Source organism: Pinus tabuliformis, chromosome J, assembly GCF_031772625.1.
Source record: "Pinus tabuliformis cultivar Carrire ecotype Pingquan chromosome J, CPIR1, whole genome shotgun sequence".
Lineage (NCBI taxonomy): Eukaryota > Viridiplantae > Streptophyta > Pinopsida > Pinales > Pinaceae > Pinus > Pinus tabuliformis.
The window spans coordinates 84227536-84248989 of record NC_142295.1 but is presented as its reverse complement, the minus strand read 5'-3'; the positions used below and the strand labels follow the sequence as shown (position 1 = coordinate 84248989).

At 43.4% G+C, this 21454-nt stretch overlaps 1 protein-coding gene across 4 annotated transcripts in view; it reads left to right on the top strand.

Moving 5' to 3' along the window:
- The window catches only part of ABA3 (molybdenum cofactor sulfurase (LOS5) (ABA3)), a 425672-nt gene that overhangs the window by 73036 nt on the left and 331182 nt on the right, over nucleotides 1-21454 (top strand). For all 4 annotated transcript variants that reach the window (XM_089377211.1, XM_089377210.1, XM_089377209.1 and 1 more), the window contains 2 exons: nucleotides 17623-17725; nucleotides 17898-17943. In XM_089377211.1, coding sequence (XP_089233337.1) covers nucleotides 17623-17725; nucleotides 17898-17943 — 149 coding nt within the window. The remainder of the gene's footprint in view (nucleotides 1-17622; nucleotides 17726-17897; nucleotides 17944-21454) is intronic.

The window sequence follows — 21454 nt, the reverse complement described above, 5'->3', positions numbered from 1 at the left end:
TTAAGCTACCCCACTCAAAAATTATTTGTTTCTTTCAAAAAAAGTTGCATTTCAAACATTACTATAAAAAAATTGCAAAAAAGGCAAAATGCTCCCAAAAAGGCAGGGAGCGAAATTTTTTTTAGGGAGCCCGCTCCCGAGTCGCTTCCGCCCGAAGTGCGGATTGGGAACGGGAGTGGGATCGGGGGGGGGGGGGCGTTCCCCCGCAACACTGGCTGGAACAACGGGGAAAGCTGACGCAGGCAGGCATGATACATGAAAGACGTTATGAATCTTGCTGCCTTGGGGCAGCTCCAACTCATACGCAACCTGTCCAATCCTGCGTATCACCCTGTATGGCCCATAAAAGCAGGGCTTGAGCTTCTCAGCCTCCTTCTGCTTCAGTGACGACTGTCGGTATGGCTGTAATCGTAGGTAGACCAAGTCCCCTACCTCAAGCTCTCTCTCCATCCGACCCTTGTTAGCATACAATTTCTGCTGGTTTTGCACTGTAGCCATATTATCCTTGAGAGCTCGGAGAATATCCTAACTCTCTTGGATCCAAATCTTGGCTCTCGGAGCCTTGCTAGCACTAAACATCACGTCAGCAAAAGATAAAGGATGACATCCGTACAAAGCATAGAATGGTGACATACCAATGGACATGTGATGCATAGTGTTGTAGCAGTACTCCCCCAGATGCAACCACTTCAACCATGCTCGCTGCTGCCCACTGACATAGTTATGCAAGTAGCCCTCCAGCCACTTGTTAACTATCTCTGTCTGCCCGTCCGTCTGTGGGTGATAACTGGTACTGTGTCAACTTCGGCCCCACCAACCGGAAAAGCTCCTGCCAAAATCCGCCCATGAAACGGCTATCCCTGTCACTGGTGATGGTCTTGGGAAGACCATGTAACCTGAAGATCCCTCTGAAGAACAGCTCGGCCACGTGTGCTGTTGTGTAGTGTGCGGATATGGCGAAAAAATGTGAGTACTTTGTCAGTCGATCAACGACGACAACGATGCAATCCTTGCCCTGTACCATGGGCAACCCTGTGATGACTCGAAATACACTCCCATTTCCCCTCCGGAATGGGAAGAGGCTGCAATAATCCTGCAGGATGGTTCATCTCCCCCTTGTTCCTCTGGCAAACATCGCACTCCCGGACATGCAGGAGTACGTCCTCCTTGAGGCCCTTCCATGAGAACCTCTCTCTAATGGCCTTGTAGGTTTTGGTAAACCCCTGATGGCCGGCCAATGGTGAATCATGTGATGCCTGAAGTATCTTCTTCTTGCGCTGAGACCCCTCAGTCAAGAAGATCCGGTCCCTATAGTAGATGATCTCATTGACCACCCTCTACAAGTTATCTGCCACTTGCCCATCCAGAACCTCACATGCAAATCTGTCCTTGGAGTACTCTACTAAGAGTCGAGCCCTCTAGTCTGCGTCCAAGATCATAAGAGACAATGTGGTTGGTCTACATGAAAGGGCATCTGCTACCACGTTGTTCTTACCTTTGACATACTCAATGTCAAAGTCATATGCTTGGATCTTATTGATCCACTTCTGCTGCCTCTCCTGTAGCTGCTTCTGCTCCAAAAAGAACCTGAGGCTGTTGTGATCAGTCCTCACTCTGAACTTGTTACCCACTAAATACTGCCGGAACTTGGCTAATGCATGCATGATGGCCAGCATTTCCTTGTCCTATATAGAATACAACCTCTCGTGCGGAAGGAGCTTCCGGCTCTCAAAGGCTATAGGGTGACCTCCCTGCATCAATACTGCACCGATCCCCTCTCTCGACGCGTCACACTCCAAAATAATTGGCTGCGAAAAATCCGGCAATGCAAGCACTGGGCAGTTGCTCATAACCTCCTTGAGCCTATCAAAGGCTCGCTGCGCTGTATCCGACCAACTGAATGCCCCCTTCCTCGTCAAATCTGTCAGGGTTGCAACAAGCTGTGAGAAACTCTTAACGAACTTTCGGTAGTAGGTGCAAGTGCCAATGAATCCTCAAAGTTCTGTCACGTTCCTCGGCTCAGACCAATCTCTGATGGCCCTGATCTTCTCCTCGTGGACCCTCACTCCATCCACCCCTATGATGTGTCCCAAGTATAACATCTCCGTCAACCCAAACTCACACTTGGAGAGCTTGGCATAGAACTGCTGCTCCTCCAAGATTCGCAATACTGTCTCAATGTGCTGGAGATGCTCCTCCCAAGTCCTGCTATAAATGAGGATATCATCAAAGAACACCAACACAAACTTCCTTAAGTGACTGCGGAAGATGTGATTCATGCAAGACTGGAATGTAGTTGGGGCGTTGGTTAGCCTGAAGGGCATCACCAAAAACTCAGAGTGCCCATAGTGACACCTGAAGGCGGTCTTGGGAAAGTCCTGTTCCCTCACGCGAATCTGATGGTACCCAGATCTCAAATCAATCTTTGAGAAGAATCGTGCTTCTCTCAACTCATCCATCAACTCATCGATCTTGGGTATGGGGTACCTGTTCTTCAGTGTCTTCTTGTTCAGGGCCTTGTAGTCAATGCACATCCTCAATGTGTCGTCCTTCTTCTTCACCAACACCACGAAAGAAGCAAAAGGACTCGTGCTCAACCGAATATGCCCAAGAGCTAGCAACTCCTGAATGGCCCGCTCAATCTCATCCCGATAGGCCTTGGGATGCCTATAAGGGGTAGTAATCACTGCCTGTATGCCCTACTCAAGCTCGATGGTGTGCTCAAACCCCCGGTCTGGTGGCTGTCCGGCGGAATCTCCCCAAATACTGTGGCATACCGGTCAAGGATGGACTGTATCTCTGGGTGCACTGTCTGCCCTGTAGTCCTTGCCTCTGATGCACGCAGCTCCACTGCCCACTCTACGTCTCCCTTCCGGAAGACTGCCTCCATCCGATGAGCTGAAACAGTCTGAGGCGGGTATGTGTGCTGTCCCCGTATCTTCTCATGCCTCCCTATCTTCTCATCATCCCACTCCATCTCTAGGGCCTTCCAATCTGTTGTGACCTTTTCAAGAGTGATAAGCCACTGGACACCCAGTATTATGTTGGTGTCCGGATATTGACCACGAAGAAGTGGTCAGTCAGTGTGTAGGTGCCCATTGTCACTGATAACTCTAGAACATAACGAGCACACACCATGGTCTGATCTCCTGGGACCAAAACTGAAAATCCATCGAAGCTTTCTATCGGTATATCTCTCCGCTCGACCATCTGTGCATCGATGAAGTTGTGGGTAGCCCCATTGTCAACCAAAACTGATATTCGATGGTCACGTATTGTCCCCCGTATGCGCAGCGTCACATACTTGGGAACTCCTCGCAATGCTGCAAGGGCTCCTCCGGTAGGTGCAAAAGCTGCACCACCTGCTGCTGGTGGTGGAGGCGACAAGGGACCCTGCATGGCATGACTATCTCCTGCCTCTACATCATCCTCCTCATCCTCTTCCCCGCTGCTCTCGGAGAAGACCTCAATAAAATGTGCTTTGCCAGCATCACATCTATGTCCTGGTGCCCACAGCTCCTGACAGGTAAAGCACAACCGCTTCTTCTTCAACTCCCTCCTGCCATCATCATCAATCTGTGTTTGTCCTGGATTCCCCTTCGGAGGCAGAATCCTCACATCCTTCCCCTTAGGCTGGAAAGTCTGTCTCTATGGGTAAGGCGTCCGGGTCCTGGGTAAGGCACCCTGTAAGTCCTGAGTCCTGCTGATAGTATCCTGGAGTGTGGCTGGTCTAGTGCACCTGAGTAGACCCCGAAGTGGCTTTGTTAACCCCTCCTGCCATCATCATCAATCTGTGTTTGTCCTGGATTCCCCTTCGGAGGCAGAATCCTCACATCCTTCCCCTTAGGCTGGAAAGTCTGTCTCTATGGGTAAGGCGTCCGGGTCCTGGGTAAGGCACCCTGTAAGTCCTGAGTCCTGCTGATAGTATCCTGGAGTGTGGCTGGTCTAGTGCACCTGAGTAGACCCCGAAGTGGCTTTGTTAACCCCTCAACAAACATGTAGATCCTTCGTGCCGTGGATAGATCTGGTACCATCACTGAAATCCTCAGGAAGTCTGCAATGTAGGTCTTTGGGCTCCCTGTTTGTTTGAGCCTCGTTAGCTCAACAAAGTGTTGTTCCAGTCCTCTCTGGTCAAACCTCTCCATCAATCTCCTGGTGAACTCGGCATATGTCGTCATTGAGGAGTGTTCGAGTGTAACCATCCCATGGAACCACCAATCCTGGGCCTCACCATCCAAATGTAATGTCGCCACTTTGATGGCCTCTGCCTCCGACATCTGGTTAAGCTGGAAATAGATGTCCAGCTTCTCCACCCAAGACCTTGCCGAACTGTTTGATGAGCCATCAAACGTAGGCAAGTGGAATATACTAGCTGTGCGGTGGGTGTCTCCATCGTTATAATGCCGGTGTCCTCTGTGATGGTCGCGGGGTCTATTATCTCGCTGGAGCTGAACAAAGTCTCTGAATGAGAGAGCATCCCTGAACTCTTGCCCATAGGCCTGGTACTCTGCAAAATAATCACCCATATGACTGGGCTCTGCCTCCTGCTGGGCTCCGGTCCCCGTGTCTGCTCCTAGGAAAGTGGGCATGGTAGTGTGTGTAGGGGCATGTGAGGCCATCTGAGGAGTAATATCATGCTTAGTGGCACCCTGCTTTGGAAAATGGTGGGATGTACCCGATCCCTCACCAACCTGGAAAACCCATGGGTTCTCACACTGTCTAGCCTCCACTGCCGTGAATCTCTGCCACATCACCTCAATCTGCCTCGACAGATCTTGCATTGATTTGAGGAGCATGTCCGCAAATCTCTTCCCGTCCTCATCTGCCATCGGATCCTCCTATTCTGTGTCCACCACAGGCTCCTCATGTTCTGCGTTCACCACAGGCTCCTCCTATTCTGTGTCCACCACCGAAACATAGTCTCCCTCTCCGTAGGTGTTCTCCAACCTACGCCCAGTGTCTCTGTATCTCCTACCTCTCTAACAGATGTAGGGCTTTTCCCCCGGTGTCATAGATTGCTAGCTCCATAGGCTGAGCCAGATCTATGCTCTGATACCACTGTAATATCCCGTTTCAGAGATATTCTCCAAACCCCAGTAAACCCCAACCAAATACGTACAAATGATATAGTAACCGGGAAGCTCAAAGTGATAAAAATAACAGTGGTGCAACATACAATAATGCAAACATGAAATATAAGCAGATACTCAAGAAATGCAGAGAGAAATGCTAAGCCATTTTATTATACTGAGTAATGGAATGAGTACAGGAGGTGATCAGAAAGATGGCACCTCGACTTGCACAAGGCAACTGAAGAAATACACTCAAAATAGTAAAGGAATGGCCTCTCTTTGAACTGTGTCCAGGCTGCTGGAGAACTGCCGTGCTGCTGCTGCTGCTGGAAATCAAATGAGGATTTGGGGCTGTTGCCCTCCTCAAAAAATGTTGAAACTTTGGAATCAGACTCTACTCAAGAAACCCAGAAAAACCCAGAAAGATTTTTTGAAATAGCCGACCCCCGAAAATCACCCCCTTGGGGACCTACGTTGTCTCTCAAAGCTCCGCGTTGCCAATGAGTATAATCTCCCAAAACTCCGCCAAAATCCTCTAATATGCAAGGGCTGATCCCTTGCTCAATCTCCCAGCTCAAATCCTCCACGAAACCCCCAATCTGGAAATACCTCTAGAAGAACTGCGTCCCTCTCTCTCAAGACTACGCAGTCCTCAAATGCTCAGCTCACCCACAACGCCAAAGATCAATTCTACTGCAAAAGACTGCGGAAAACTACCTTGCCCGAGTAGGCACTCGAAGTCCCTTGGGGCTAAGGGTGAGATCTCTGAACGGAGTCACTCAATGCACTAAACAGTGCTGCAGACAGGCTAAACAGCCAACGTGCTCCAAGTCGAAGTGACTAGCTCAAATGCACATAATCGAATGACAAAATGAGGAGGCTCCTCTCTCCTTTATAGCGTTGGCCTCTCTCAACCCCAAGGCTCACCTCCTCCAACGTAGCCCCTTTTCTTGCCACGTGCTTCTCTCCTTCTGCGCAGTCCCTCCAAGTGTCTGCGTGGGCCCCTCCTATACGTGGTCCTTTGGCCCCCTTGGCTCCCCTTTAAGTTACAACGTTGTGCTACTAGGGAGTGATTTTATTCTAAAAGTGAGTTATGTCCCACTTTTCCTCACCTTTTATTTATAAATAACTACAAAAGGCAAAATTGAGCAAAATCGAATATTCCAATTAGCCATGGCTAATTAGGAATATTACAGTAGAAGGCCTCTTAATGGGTTGTCCAAAAGATGGAAGAGACATTTACAAAATAGGAGTCTATAGGAACCACAATCTCCTTCCAAGAAATGGCAACCACAATGGCCAAGAAACAACTCTTGAAATCTGAAAATTACAAGTGCACAATGTTAGTTTTTGGTAGCATTGGAAGTGCTCTAGTCTTGAAAATTGGTGGAGAGGCTAAGGGACATGTGTTCTAAAGAACCCAAAAATTGTTTGGTGAAATTCCACTTGGATGATATTTTATTAAAATAATTAATATTTTTAATGGGGTTCCTAAGTCTAAACTCAGGGAAATTAAAATATTAATGGGTATTAATCAAAATATGTGTGAGAATGATCTAGAAGGTGGATCAAGTCATGTTTTAATCTTAGCCATTGATTAGAGACATAATTTCGGCCGTTGAAGACTCAACAGGAAAAGTATAAAATGGAGGCTTGGGGTTTATTTGGAAACACACACAGAGAGATTGAGGAAATTAATTTTCCGAGGTGAGAAGTTCTGAGGAGGAAAATCAGTTAGGGAGATCTTGCAGTTGAGGGGTAGGGATAGTTTAGGAATATAGACAGAGAGGTGGAGAGAAGCTTGTTGAGGCAACACAGTAGCCAGGAGAGTTGACCCTGGGCCAGTCTGGGCCCACGCAGCCTTGACGCAAAGCCAGAAGGGCCAGCGCACAGGGAGAAAGCTGTGTTCCACGCAAAGGGTCGGAACTGCTGAAACTAGTGTTACTTGGGAGCGGGAGCCACATTTTCAGAAGCTCACGGTTTGGGAGCGAACCCGAAGCGTTTTTTATATAATATATATATATATATATATATATTTTTTTTTTTAATTTTTTTTAATTTTTTATATTTTGATACATATATGTCAACAAAAACATGTAGAATAATGAATTAGATATATAAAAAAAACATAAATTGAACCATACAACAACAATCATCTAGAAGTTATAATCTTCATCAACCACGTCCACAAGTTAGTAACATAGTAACATAATTCATAATTCATTACTAATGAGCTATAATTGCCAACTTCAAACTTAAATTGTCATATATTGTTTAAAAAAATATCATAATAAATATGAAAGAGTCAATAGTTATAAAAGCTACTAGAAACTAGAAAAGAGAAGTAAATCTATTATATATTTCTTATGCTTGGGTCTCTTGCCACCACGAGAAATGTCTAATTTTTTAGTGTTGTTGGAAAATTAGGATCTTTGTCATTAATATCACCCTCTAAGCATTAATATCTAGAGGTATCCTTGTCATTACCTCTGTATCTGTATAGGGATCTTTGTCATTAATATCACCCTCTAAGCATTAACATAAGATAGAACAAGCATAGCATGTCAAGTCAAGATTTTGTTTGAGTGATGCATACATTTTTAGGAGGGTCATGATAGAGGAGTTCGACAACCAATGTCACTAACATCAAGGTACATAGAGGGATTGGTGCTCTTGATTAAATACGAGTTCCATACCCTAATACATGACAAAATTCAATGGAAACATTGCAATCCCCCAATCCTGAAATCCTGAAAAACTGATAAGTCTGCTGGATTTTGAATGAAATCTAAAATTCTACTTTCTCCATATGAAATCCAATGAGGCCGGAACCACTCTCAAACATCCCGAGTGATTTCATGGTAATGTTAAAAATTTAAGTAAAAGGATGAAAATGAATTTAACATTACCATGAATAGCATATCAATACTAGGGCCTAGACTTGATCATTGAGCTGCCCCACTCAAAAATTATTTGTTTCTTTAAAAAAAAATTGCATTTCAAACATTACTACAAAAAAAAATTGCAAAAAAGGCAAAATGCTCCTGAAAAGGCAGGGACCGAATTTTTTTTAGGGAGCACGCTCCCGATTCGCTCCCTCCCGGAGTGCGGATTGGGAGCAGGATCGGGGGGCGGGTGTTCCCCCGCAACATTGGCCGGAACAATGGGGAACACTGACGCAGGCAGGCGTGATACATGAAAGACGTTATGAATCTTGTTGCCTTGGGGCAGCTCCAACTCATACGCAACCTGTCCAATCCTGTGTATCACCCTGTATGGCCCATAAAAGCGGGGCTTGAGCTTCTCAGCCCCCTTCTGCTTCAGTGAAGACTGTCGGTATGGCTGTAATCGTAGGTAGATCAAGTCCCCTACCTCAAACTGTCTCTCCACCCCACTCTTGTTAGCATACAGCTTCCGCTGGTTCTGCGCTGTAGCCATATTATCCTTGAGAGCTCGGAGAATATCCTAACTCTCTTGGATCCAAATCTTGGCTCTCGGAGCCTTGATAGCACCAAACATCACATCAGCAAAAGATAAAGGATGATATCCGTACAAAGCATAGAATGGTGACTTACCAATGGACATGTGATGCATAGTGTTGTAGCAGTACTCCCCCAGATGCAGCCACTTCAGCCATGCTCGCTGCTGCCCACTGACATAGTTACGCAAGTAGCCCTCCAGCCACTTGTTAACTATCTCTGTGTGCTCATTCATCTGTGGGTGATAACTGGTACTCGGTGTCAACTCCGTCCCCACCAACCGGAAAAGCTCCTGCCAAAATCTGCCCATGTAACAACTATCCCTGTCACTGGTGATGGTCTTGGGAAGACCATGTAACCTGAAGATCTCTCTGAAGAATAGCTCGGCCACGTGTGCTGCTGTGTAGTGTGCGGATATGGCGAAAAAATGTGAGTGCTTTGTCAGTCGACCAACGACGACAAAGATGCAATCCTTGCCCTGTACCATGGGCAACCCTGTGATGAAGTCCATCGAAATACACTCCCATTTCCCCTCCGGAATGGAAAGAGGCTGCAATAATCCTGCGGGATGGTTCATCTCCCCCTTGTTCCTTTGGCAAACATCGCACTCCGGGACATGCTGGAGTACGTCCTCCTTGAGGCCCTTCCATGAGAACCTCTCTCTAATGGCCCTGTATGTTTTGGTAAACCCTTGATGGCTGGCCAATGGTGAATCATGTGATGCCTGAAGTATCTTCTTCTTGAGGTGAAACCCCTCAGTCAAGAAGATCCGGTCCCTGTAGTAGATGATCTCATCGACCACCCTCTACCTGTCATCTGCCACTTGCCCATCTAGAACCTCACATGCAAATCTGTCCTTGGAATACTCTACTAAGAGTTGAGCCCTCCAGTCTGCGTTTAAGCTCATAAGAGACAACGTAGCTGGTCTATGTGAAAGGGCATCTGCTACCACGTTGTTCTTACTTTTGACATACTCAATATGAAAGTCATATGCTTGGATCTTACTGATCCACTTCTGCTGCGTCTCCTGTAGTTGCTTCTGCTTCAAAAAGAACTTGAGGCTATTGTGATCAGTCCTCACCCTGAACCTGTTACCCACTAAATACTGCCAGAACTTGGCCAAAGCATGCATGATGGCCAGCATCTCCTTGTCGTATATAGAATACAACCTCTCGTGCGGAAGGAGTTTCCGGCTCTCAAAGGCTATAGGTTGACCTCCCTGCATCAATACTGCGTCAATCCCCTCTCCCAACGCATCACACTCCGAAACAAATGGCTGTGAAAAATCCGGCAATGCAAGCACTGGGCAGTTGCTCATAACCTCCTTGAGCCTATCAAAGGCTCGCTGCACTGTATCCGACCAACTGAATGCCCCCTTCCTTGTCAAATCTGTCAGAGGTGCAGCAAGCTGTGAGAAACTCTTGACGAACTTCCTGTAGTAGTTGCAAATGCCAGTGAATCCTCGAAGTTCTGTCACGTTCCTCGGCTCCGGCCAATCTCTGATGGCCCTGATCTTCTCCTCGTGGACCCTCACTCTGTCCACCCCTATGATGTGTCCCAAGTATAACATCTTCGTCAACCCAAACTCACACTTGGAGAGCTTGGCATAGAACTGCTGCTCCTCCAAGATGCGCAATACTGTCTCAATGTGCTGGAGATGCTCCTCCCAAGCCCTGCTGTAAATGAGGATATCATCAAAGAACACCAACACAAACTTCCTTAAGTGACTGTGGAAGCTGTGATTCATGCAACACTGGAATGTAGCTAGGGCGTTGGTTAGCCCGAAGGGCATCACCAAAAACTCAAAGTGTCCATAGTGCCCAAAGTGCCCAAAAATAAGTGTGTCCTATGTATGATTGTCTCATTTATTTTTCAGTACTTGATCTGTATATTAGTGTAGGTTGCAGTGTATTTGCAATAGTATTTTCTGAATAATTCTGAATGTAACTTGTTAAATGAAGAACACAAGTAGATAATGCAAATCAATTTACTGTAGTAGGATTTCTGATTTGTTAGATTTAGAAATTTTCACATGGTATCAGAGCATTGATTTTGAAACAGGAAGACCAGATCCAGTGTTGAGCAAAGAGGCCAAAAGTTGCACTTGGCAGCAATTCGAATCCCCTTGAAGGGATTGCACAGTCCTTGCCGAGAAGCAGATCTCAGGAAATCTCTCTCTGAGTGAGACGACAGAGAGGTATGATTTCCAGTTCGCGAGTTTGCAGAGGTAGAGGGAGTGACGTAGAGCCTCAGCACAGTGCTTGAGGGGCACAGTGTCTGCCGGGGCAGAAATATGCTGGAAAAGAACGAAGACACGCAGAAGGGGAATTTTATCCTTAGATAAATTTCGCCAGACAGTTTGAATTTCTCACCAGCTGAGTAGTGCTAAGCGGTGACTAGAGGAGTCGTTACAACAATTGGGTAAGATGGCATTGCATTGGCTCAGAGATCAGGACAGGTTGGAAGGAGCTTCCAACTATTGCACATGGAAGACCAAAATCATAGCTCTTTTGGAAGAACATGATCTCAAGACCTACATCAATAGTGTTGTAGCTGTTCCTATTGACAATGATCAAAAGAAGAAATAAAAGGCCAAGCAGGGGAAGGCAAAGAGGCTTATTCTTGATGGAGTTCGAGATCATGTGGTCTCACACTTGCATGACAAGGATACAACCCAAGAGATGTGGGAAGCTTTATCTTCTCTATATGAAGGCTTTTCCGAAGAGCGGAAGATGTATTTGGAGCAAAATTTGCAGCGGGCTTTGATGCAGAAAGGAGAAGGGGTGGACCTCCATTTTCAGCGTCTTCAGGACACTACAGACCAACTTGCTGCATTGGGGTCCACTCCTCATCCAATCGTGATGGTGAGGATAACCCTGAATGGAGTCTCGGATGAATGGCAAGTTTTCGTCCAAAGCATATTGGGCAGAGAAAAACTACCTTCATGGGAGGAGATGTGGGCCGCTCTTCAACAGGAGGTGTTAAGGAGGGACCTAGTGAAGGTCAACCTTAGTGGCAGCAGTGGGAGTAGCTCGAAAAAGAAGGAGGAGGAAAACGCAACTCTGGCATCGAAGGGACAACAGAAGCCGAAGTGAAAGGAGGACATTTCGAAGGTGAAATGTTTCAGTTGTGGCGAGATGGGCCACTATGCATCCCAATGTCCTTTGAAGAAAAAGGACAAAGATGAGAAACATGATCCTAAGGCTGCTTCAGCAAAGATTGGCGAGGATGAGTTTGCCATGAGTGCTCACGCATCTCCAGGAGGGAGATGGGGCGATATTGCGCTGTAGTTGGGAGGACTACATGTGGGCAGGATCCTTGAGGAGTCCACCTCTTGGATCAATTCCTTTGCTACAGGAGCGCAAGGTTTAGCAGTAGCGAGATGGACTTAGTGTGAGATGATGCAGTGGAGTGTTTGGAGGACAAATGCAATAGCTGGGGACTAGAGACTGATTAGCGCAAAGCAAAGTTGCTAGTAGTGCAGTTGGCACAACGCAAGAGTTCATCAGCGTGCAGAAGATTCAGAGGGTCAGAATCAACAACAGTCTGATTCCAACATTCATTGTATTATGTTGAACACAGTTTAGTGCAACTAATTTTGGATGTTTTTCAGTTGCTTCTCTCAGCAACTGAATTGCAGTACGGATGCAGTGTTAGCAGTGGCAGTGCTAGCAACATAGTAGATGCAACGTTTGGGAGGGAGTTGTAGTATAGATGCAGCAGTGGTACTGGCAGTGTCATGGGCAACAATACAATAGCAACAACAACATAGTGTTGGTGGCAGCAACAGTGCAGAAAGGAGGTTGCTTCAGGGACAGAGCAGCATGTAGGTGGACATTGTTGCTAGAGCACTTTCCTTGCTAAGAGGGAGTTTTAGTTTTTGGTAGCATCGGAAGTGCACTAGCCTTGACAATTGATGGATAGGCTAAGGCACATGAGTTTTAAAGAACCCAAAAACTGTTTGGTGAAATTCCGCTCAGATTGTATTTTATTAAAATAATTAATATTTTTAATGGAGTTCCTAAGTCTAAACTTAGTGAAATTAAAATATTAATGGGTATTAATCAAAATATGGGTGAGAAAGATCTAGAAGGCGGATCAAGTCATGTTTTAATTTTAGCCATTGATTAGTGACTTAATCTCGGCCGTTGAAGGCTCAACAACAAAAGTATAAAATGGAGGCTTGGGGTTCATTTGGAAACACACATAGAGAGATTGAGTAAATCGATTTTTTGAGGTGAGAAGTTTTCAGGAGGAAAATCGATTGGGGAGATCTTGTAGCTGAGGGGCAGGGATAGTTCGGAAATATAGACAGAGAGGCAGAGAGAAGCATGTGGAGACAGCGCAGTAGCCAAGAGAGCTAACTCTGGGCTAGTCTGGGCCCGCGCAGTCTTGACACAGAGCCAGAAGGGCCAACGTAGAGGGAGAAATTTGCCTTCCACGCAGAGAGCTGGAATTGTCGGAACAACTGGGAAAGCTGTTGCAGTGGGCATAAGAGCTGACACAGAGCTGGCATAGAGCGTCTGAGAGCTCCAGACAGGCCTACACAGTTACTGCGAAGGGGCAGCGCGGTTGTAGCTGGGGCTAGCCAGTTTTGCTGTCGGAGCTGCCGGAATCTGCTGGGTGAAGTGAGGTAAAACTCCCTCAGGTTTTCTGCCATTGTATTTGTCTGTCACTGGTTTGCTGGGAGGGAAACTAGCATTTGTATTCATAACTGCCACTTAATAATAGAAAACCCTCAGAGCTACTGCACTGGTTTTCCTACATTGGGTTTTTCCGGGGACATTTAGTCCAAAAATAAGTGTCCTTTGGGTGATTGTCTAATTTATTTTTCAGTACTTGATCTGTATATTGGTGTAGCCTACAATATATTTGCAATAATAGTTTCTAAATAATTATGAAAGTAACTTGTTAAATGAAGAACACAAGTAGATAATGCAACTCAGTTTACTGCAGTAGGATTTCTGACTCATTAGATTCAGAAATTTTCACACACAAAGGTCCCCGGCCAAGCTAATTTGCTGCTATCCAAGATTGCCCATAACCTCCCTAAAGTTGATCCTCAAGTGCTTTTGGGGTCCTACAACAAATAGTTTCAAACTTTAGCTTCCTCAATCTTGTCAACACAAAATGTGAGCATAGTCCGTAAATAGATCTGAATTTTCTGTAAAACCCCAATTCAAACTTAATGTAAAACAAAGAGAAAAATTAGCAAATATAATCTACAAATATTCTACAAAATTTAGAGTAAGGAATTGTAGTGAAACTCCAATTCTTGCCTAATTTTCAACATGCTCTTCAGTAGCGAAATAAAATCGTTATTAGCACAAGAAATTGAGACAAATGATTTTAATTGAAATTTAATTTGAAACACAATCTAAAAACCAAGGATCCTTGCAACACAAAATCGTGAGATGAGGCCTTGGGAGATGACAAATGCGCGTTCTTCAATGAACTTGCTCAAGAGTGGAATGATTCTCCAAGAATTTCCCCTCACACTTGAAGCTTGATTCAAGAGATGTCTCTATACAACTTCGAATAAATATTAGATCCACATCGGTTAAAAGAAATACAATGATAAAGAGATCTTAGAGATTTATTGGAAAATCAACTAAAACTTTATCTAGAGCAAACTCTCAAAACCGAATGCTAATGTTAGATAGCTACACATTAACAAATCTCTAAAAGCATAATGGAAACTAATGAACACAATAGCATAAGTAGAAAATGAAACACAATAATCAAGAGACTACCTTGCTTAAGAAGAACAACACCTCATATGTGAAACCCCAAAGTCTTTTATTGCAATAGAACGCAAGTGTACATAAGATCAGCGATTCCCCAAACACAATAGCTCGTTTTCAATCTATCAAATGAGAGCTCAAGGCTTTATTATATAGAACTATGGGAGCCAATCCCAACGTAGAATGTGCCAACAAGTGACACATAATTATCAATGTCGATGTAGGAAATCAAATCACAAGTGGCAAGATGACAGGCTGTAGGTGGCAACCTTGACTCCTTGACTGTCCATCGAATATCTACAAATCTGCTGTGTGATGCCAACACTACAAGATGAACCCAATCTGCGCTGCGTAGGAGATGCCAAAACTATTGTGCGTGTAGCTGAGCTGTTGTAGATTTCAGTCAACAATCTCCTTAACTTTCAGCTAATTTCCTTCTTGGCTGATGTGCATATCTCTACTATTGGTACGTACTCAGCTTGAGTATTAGCGTGTCTTCTTCTTGCTTACCATGTGTGAGTATGTAGGGGACAAGGGAGAGTCAACTTGCACATAAATTCAACCATATCTAAATGTTTAAACAACTGTTGTGATGACTGGAAGATATCGCTGCGTGTATCCTTTCTTGGTTGCCTATGTGTATGGCTGAGGTAGATAAAAGTGTACATGTGGAGTGTACATGTGGATGGTGAAGCATAGATTGGTGGAGACATACTCCACAATTCCCTCAAATTAAATTCCATCAAATATATTTAAAACCATGTGCTGATTACTTGTTGGCAGCGTATGAGTTTGTTGCATCTGCGTTGACAATCCTTTGACTGGGCCAGCGTGGAGTTCTATTTGGCATGTGCATGAAATTTTAGTTTGGCATATACGTATACAATGGAGAATGAGTGGGGTCCATTCCCCACTCCTATTCCCTTTAAACTTAGACTTTAGATTATATCCAAATTAAATCAAATCCACTTTTCAATAATTCATGGTGTCTCCAAACTTCATCGTGTTGCCTTGTTCACTGCCTTTTGACCACCTTTTGACTTGCTTTGACTTTGAGTTGTACCTTATGTGGTGGGCCCACATGGTTTTCACATCACCTTTGATTTTCACCAAGTCTGAGGATGAATTTCGAGTAGTTACACACCCCAAACATTTCTCAAGGCCACTTATTTACATCATTACATAGAAAATAATTAAAAAATCCCGTTTTGCGGGAAATTTTTAATTATTAAAAAATCCTAATTAGATCTTGCCAAATTCCACGAATTTTTTTGTGTGATCTAGTATGGTAATACACATCGACTCTAGACACTAAGATGTGTTAGGGGCTCAACCTTTAAACTGTCACCCCGACTTTGGAGTAAAAAGTGAGTGAAAAAACCCAGAAAACTATCCGCCTCTGAAAAAGAAGGGATAATTAACCAGATAAAAAAAACACTCCAAGGTGTACTCGTTTGCTGATCGAGTCCCAACATCCTAGGCTTGTTACAGACTCAAAAACTCACCATTACAATTCCTCACAGGGTGTGGAATTTGGGTACAAGAAAGATGATGAGAAGATAGAAGTAGAGTTAAGAAACTCTGTTGACTGATGATATCTGATGGTACAAATGTCCTTTGGATCATCCTTGGGCATGGATTTTTCATATAATCATTAGGTGCCATTGCAGTGGTCAATAGGACCATGTATTAAAATATTTTTTTACATAAGATTTACAATTTCTACTCCCAAAGGGGGAATACCCATGTGGCTTAGACCCTGAAAAGAACATACCGAATCTACGACACAGTATGAACTGGTAGACCAAGTGATTTGTAATAAAATAATTTAGCCAATTAACTTAAATTATTCCCAAATGACTTTTACATGAGACTTGACTAGAACACTAGGACTCACCTAAGACTTTGACGAAGAATTCCACCCTAGCTTTGGGGTAAGGTTGGAGGGAAAAACTTTGCTGATGACCCTTGTTTAGAAACACAAATGAGTCAGTGAGACGAAAAACCTCCTAGGATGAAAGTCTTGCCAAAACAATAGGCTTACTTAGGTTGTTACATACATTCACAGTCTTACTAGTATCATTTACATTACATAACTTGCAGAATGGTTTTACAATGACACATGAACTGTTGATAGATGATCCGATTCTGTTGAAAAAATTGGTACATCCGCTTCCTTGGAACTTTGACAAAAATTGTGCAACAATGCATAAAGATAAGTTGCACGAAACGCCGAAACATTTTGGAGTTTCCGAAACGGGTACGTTTTGAAACGTCACCTCCAAAAAATGGAATGTCAGCTGAAATGTCATATATGTATATATATATATATATATATATATATATATATATATATATATTAGTGAATAACACATTATTTTTGCAATATAAAAGGGAATACAACTCATAGATGACAATTTAGAAGGAAAAACAAGTCTATATTAACTCTCTCAGATGATTACATGATGGTCGAGTTTCGGCCAAGTTTCGGAGTTTTGGGTATGGGTACAACCCGAAACGCTGCGTCCCTAGAAGTTTCGTGCAACATAGGCGTAAAGGCAAAAACATTTATATTGAATACATACGAGGAAAAATGAACAATTTTGTTTACAAATACAAAAGCGCAAATTTCTTATTTTTGTTTCTTTGCAAGATTGAAAGAATAGATTATGAAAAAAGTGATTTTAGTACTTTACGTATTTACCAAGCCCTAGAGGTTGCAACAAGGCTAAAATGAAGCCTTTTTCCCTTGTATTTCATTTGCTTTCAAAATCAATTTTGTGCTGCTTGTGATCTTGCTTAATTGCACCTACATATTCCATGCCCTGCTGTTATCCAAAATTTGTGTGCCTACAATGAATCCAGATTGCTTAATCATTTTAGGGAGGATGTTGTTAATTCTTTAGGCCACGGCTTTAGAAAAAAGAATGTATGGTCACTCTAGTACACTTGTAGGACTCAATTTGGAAATAGACTTTAAATTAATATGCTTGAAAGAGTTTGATGGTGCCTTTGTTCATCAACTTCTCAATTATGTTATATGAGTGGTTCCAAATTGACTATAATTGAAGAAATATTTTCATAAGTGAATTGTTCAAGTAGCATTGTAGAATTCTCAAGGAAATGTATCTGCACTTTGGCCTTTTTCATCCACTGTGAGTTCAAAAGCTTTGGGAAGCTCATCAAAATTTGAGGATTATTACAAGGCAGAAAATGGAAGAACTTAAGCTAGTGCTGAAAGGTTGTTTCAATGGCTCTTGAGAAAGATTTCCGAAGCGAAATGCAGTGAACATTCTTTGATAGAATTGGTGTAATGTGTTTAAATAGGGGACACTGGATGGTCTTACTTGATGCTGCAAAAGGTTGTGGGACACAACCACCCGATTTATCAAAATTTCCTGCCGATTTTGTTTGCCTCTCATTTTACAAGGTATATATTTCGAGTTGTTTTATTCTACTTGATATGTTATTACGAATTTTGTATACGTCCCCTTATCTTTCTCAATTGCATTCAATTTCACTATTTATTTGGATACCTTTAGTCTTTATCGAACAAGTTTAGTCTTTTTGATTTTATAACTATATGTCCTTTTTGCTTTCAGATTTTCGGCTATCCCACAGGACTTGGAGCACTTTTAGTTCGAACTGGTAGTCCTCATCACTAATTTCCTTCCTAAAGAATGAATTGCACAATTTATGCATGGAATGCATAGAAAATTTCTTTATCAACTGGACTAGAAGGAAGTTGAGTTAAAATAAGATATTTTTACTAATGTCCAATGAATGACTAATACTATAGCCTATAGGTTCATGTGGGTGAAATAATACCATTGATGAAATACCATGTGGGGGTGCAAAACAGCTCCTAAATTTAAGTTAATGACAAGAGGAAAATATATAAAATATAAGATCAAAGCTGCAGAAAACTAATAAGAGAACAGGCATATAAGAATGCCACTATTTGTGTTTGAAGCATGATTTTATGGCACTTATATTGCGCTTGATGGAGCTTTATGAGTCATAGCATAATGTTGCATGATGTGTCTATTAAGAAAAGGCATGGTAGTATATAGTCTCCCCACTATTCGTTGTATTATCATTGGATTATAAAATAATTATATCATATTGTTATCCACCATGTTACCCCTCCATTTAGCCGGGGGTGCCCGTGTAAAATTTTTGATGAGCAGAGCAGCTTTTGGCATGGGGTTGCTCTCCTCTACGGTGTGGTTGCATTCCTATTTTTGGGCACTTTCATGTTTCCCAAGGCAGTGTATGTTGTTTGAGGCACTTAATGTTTTTCAGGGCATTGGCCACACCCGTTGAGGCAGTTTTGGGGCTGTTTGTGGACACTTGGAAACCTCCTATGTATGCCATGTGGAAATTTTTTGAATGCTGTCCGATGCGTCACTCTATGAGCTGATTTGTATTGATGGTTTGGGCTGATTTGCACCTACAGCACATGTGGTGGCAGTTTGGGGTTCATTGGATGACTTGGAGGGCTATAGGGATGATCTATCACCCTCTTAATACAACTTAGATGGTGTGAGCATGGCATGATTGAAGTATCTTGAAGAGTAAATAAGCTAGATTGGGAATTACTTTTGTTCTATTTGACGTCACTTGGCTGTTTAGAGAATTTATGACCCAAATTTTGGCTTAAAAAGTCATTTACATGCATCATGGAGGTGCCTTGACCCATGGTATACCGTATGACCCTGAGCCTTCATTTGGAATTTGACCATTTGTAATGACCCAATTCAAATTATCAAGAACCATAATTACAAGGGATTTTAGTAACTAAAAGAAAAGTATATATATTGTTTATGATACATCAAATAAAATAAGGAAATAAGATAATTGATAATTGTTGGGTTGTGTTATATTCTTTTCATGACTAGCCCACCTAGTTAACCGGGGGGTTAGAGGGGGGTGGAGCCCCCATTGTCCAGGGGGTTTGAGGGGGCCGGGTAGCCTCCCTCTATGGTGTCCGGGGTAGTGCCCCAAAGATTTTTTTTGGACCCTATATTAGGTGGGGTGAACCTGTTAGCGCTTGAATTTGGCCTCAGGCTGAAAAAGACAAAATCCAAGGCAACATCAAACCACTTAGCCTCGTAGCTAGCCCTACGGGGCAGGAGAGGGCTCTCTCCGGGTCTATCTCGGCAAAAGATCTTCAAAGGGCGGAGATGACCAATAAAGAACACTGATTTTAGGCTAGTAAACTGATAGGGAAAGTTTGATTTTAAAATTTTAGAGTTTTGTTGGAAAACTGAGCACAGCAATTTTGGGTGCGGGGATGAGACACAGTTTTTGCAGAGGTCTTTTTGGGGCAAGGTAGGAGATTGTCTTGATGCCTTTGATTTAAGTGAATGGATAGGAATGACCAGTGAGGAGCTAAAGAGAGCAAGAAACCTTCGAGAGTTCTCTTTAGACAGAGGAAAACATAGATATTAAGCAAACTTAAAGGCAGAACATATAAATTATGAATTCTACCTTAACACTTCATTTACTTAATGTGCAGAAAAGAGAAGTAGGAAAATGATACACATAACACACTTACAAGTACATGAGAGAAGCACACCATCAACACAAAACACCACAGGAATCCCAAATAGTGCTGCAAAACCCTGGTCTTTCCTTTGCCAAAATTGCAGAGATACAAAGTGTAAAACAGTCTAAGCTTATCCCTCAAGAGTCCAACCATGAAAATGACTAAGAAAGTACATAATATAGGCAAGCTAACACACTTCCTTGCCTCTAGGGGTCGAGCTCATCATCCTAGGAGCTGTTTCAACCAATTCTAAACTGAGCACTACAATCTAGGCAATCAAAACAACTTGCCTCTATAAGCTAGGAAACCAATTCATTCATTAATTTTTTGCCATTTTATGAATGAATCTTCTAGAATAGGTAAAAAGTGTCATGTCAATCATGAAATTACATCAAATACATCAAGGAGGATGAAAACTCCAACCAAAAAGTCAAAACTAGTCACTGCTGCGTTTTCCTGTGCTGAAGATGCAAAACTGGCAATTTTTCCCAACGCGTAGCGCGCCTTTCAGGCCACTTTTGAGGCACTTCCCGGCATCCAAATGAGGCACAAGTGGGCTTGCTGGAAAGGTCTGGATGTCTACTCTCCAGCCCAAGTGGAATTTCTCAATTTGGTGGCCATTTGCCCCTCCAAAATTGCAATCTCCCAAGACTACTTCCTGTGTGTCCAAAAAGTGGCAGAAGGTCATTTTTTGCTTTTTTTTTGACCTTTTGGTGGCTCAAATCTTCATGAAACTTCTTGGCAGTGGCTAAGCAAGTGTATTTTTCCATGAAAAATCCAAAATGCTGAGTTTTCCTGAAATGGACCTCCCCAACTTAAGGGTAGCGCGCGGCGCGCTACGCGTTGAGGGCAAAAACCTGTGTTTGGCACAAAAAAAATCAAAATTGACCAAAATTGCTCAAAATTCCCTGAATTTTGAGCTGGAGGTGTATCATTGAGCACCATGCTCCCTCAAGGTAGCTTCAGCCAAAATTTGAAGCGGATCGGACCATTTCCTCCGTTTTAGTGCCTTGGCCAAGCGTGCTTTAAGTACCTTCATTTTTGTTTTGCATACATGCATGCAGGCCCAATAATGGTTCTTCATGTGGCGGAGCATGTCTTTGTTCCTGTTTGCCTTTGCTATCAACCTCTCTAAATGTGTGTTCACCTGAATGAGCATAGAGCTTTGCTCCTTAGGTGTCAAATCACCGGGTCTCTTGCGAGCCAAGTTCCAGTCTTCTCGGATCCTCCGCAACTCATCAAGAGAGTGTTCATCCTCTAATTGCTTGTTGCGTTTCTCTAAATAAGTAATTGTCCAATTTGCCATCTCCAACTTTTGCTGCAACAAGTCATTTTCGGCCCTTAGTTGCTGGATGATCTCCTTTGACTCTAGGCTAGGAGAAATGATATCAAGGTCAACAACATCTATGCCTGGAACACCTGATGGCCCCTCATCAATCTTGGGCTGCTCGCCTCTCTCTCGTACCTGTGCTGCTGTCGAAAGCGAGGCCCCTTCCACCTGATGTGGAGATAACACTCGCTGTGTTGATGAAGAAGGCGAGACCCCTTCCACCTGATGTGGAGATAATACTCGCCGTGCAGATGCAAATAAGACCCTGTGGCCTCTCT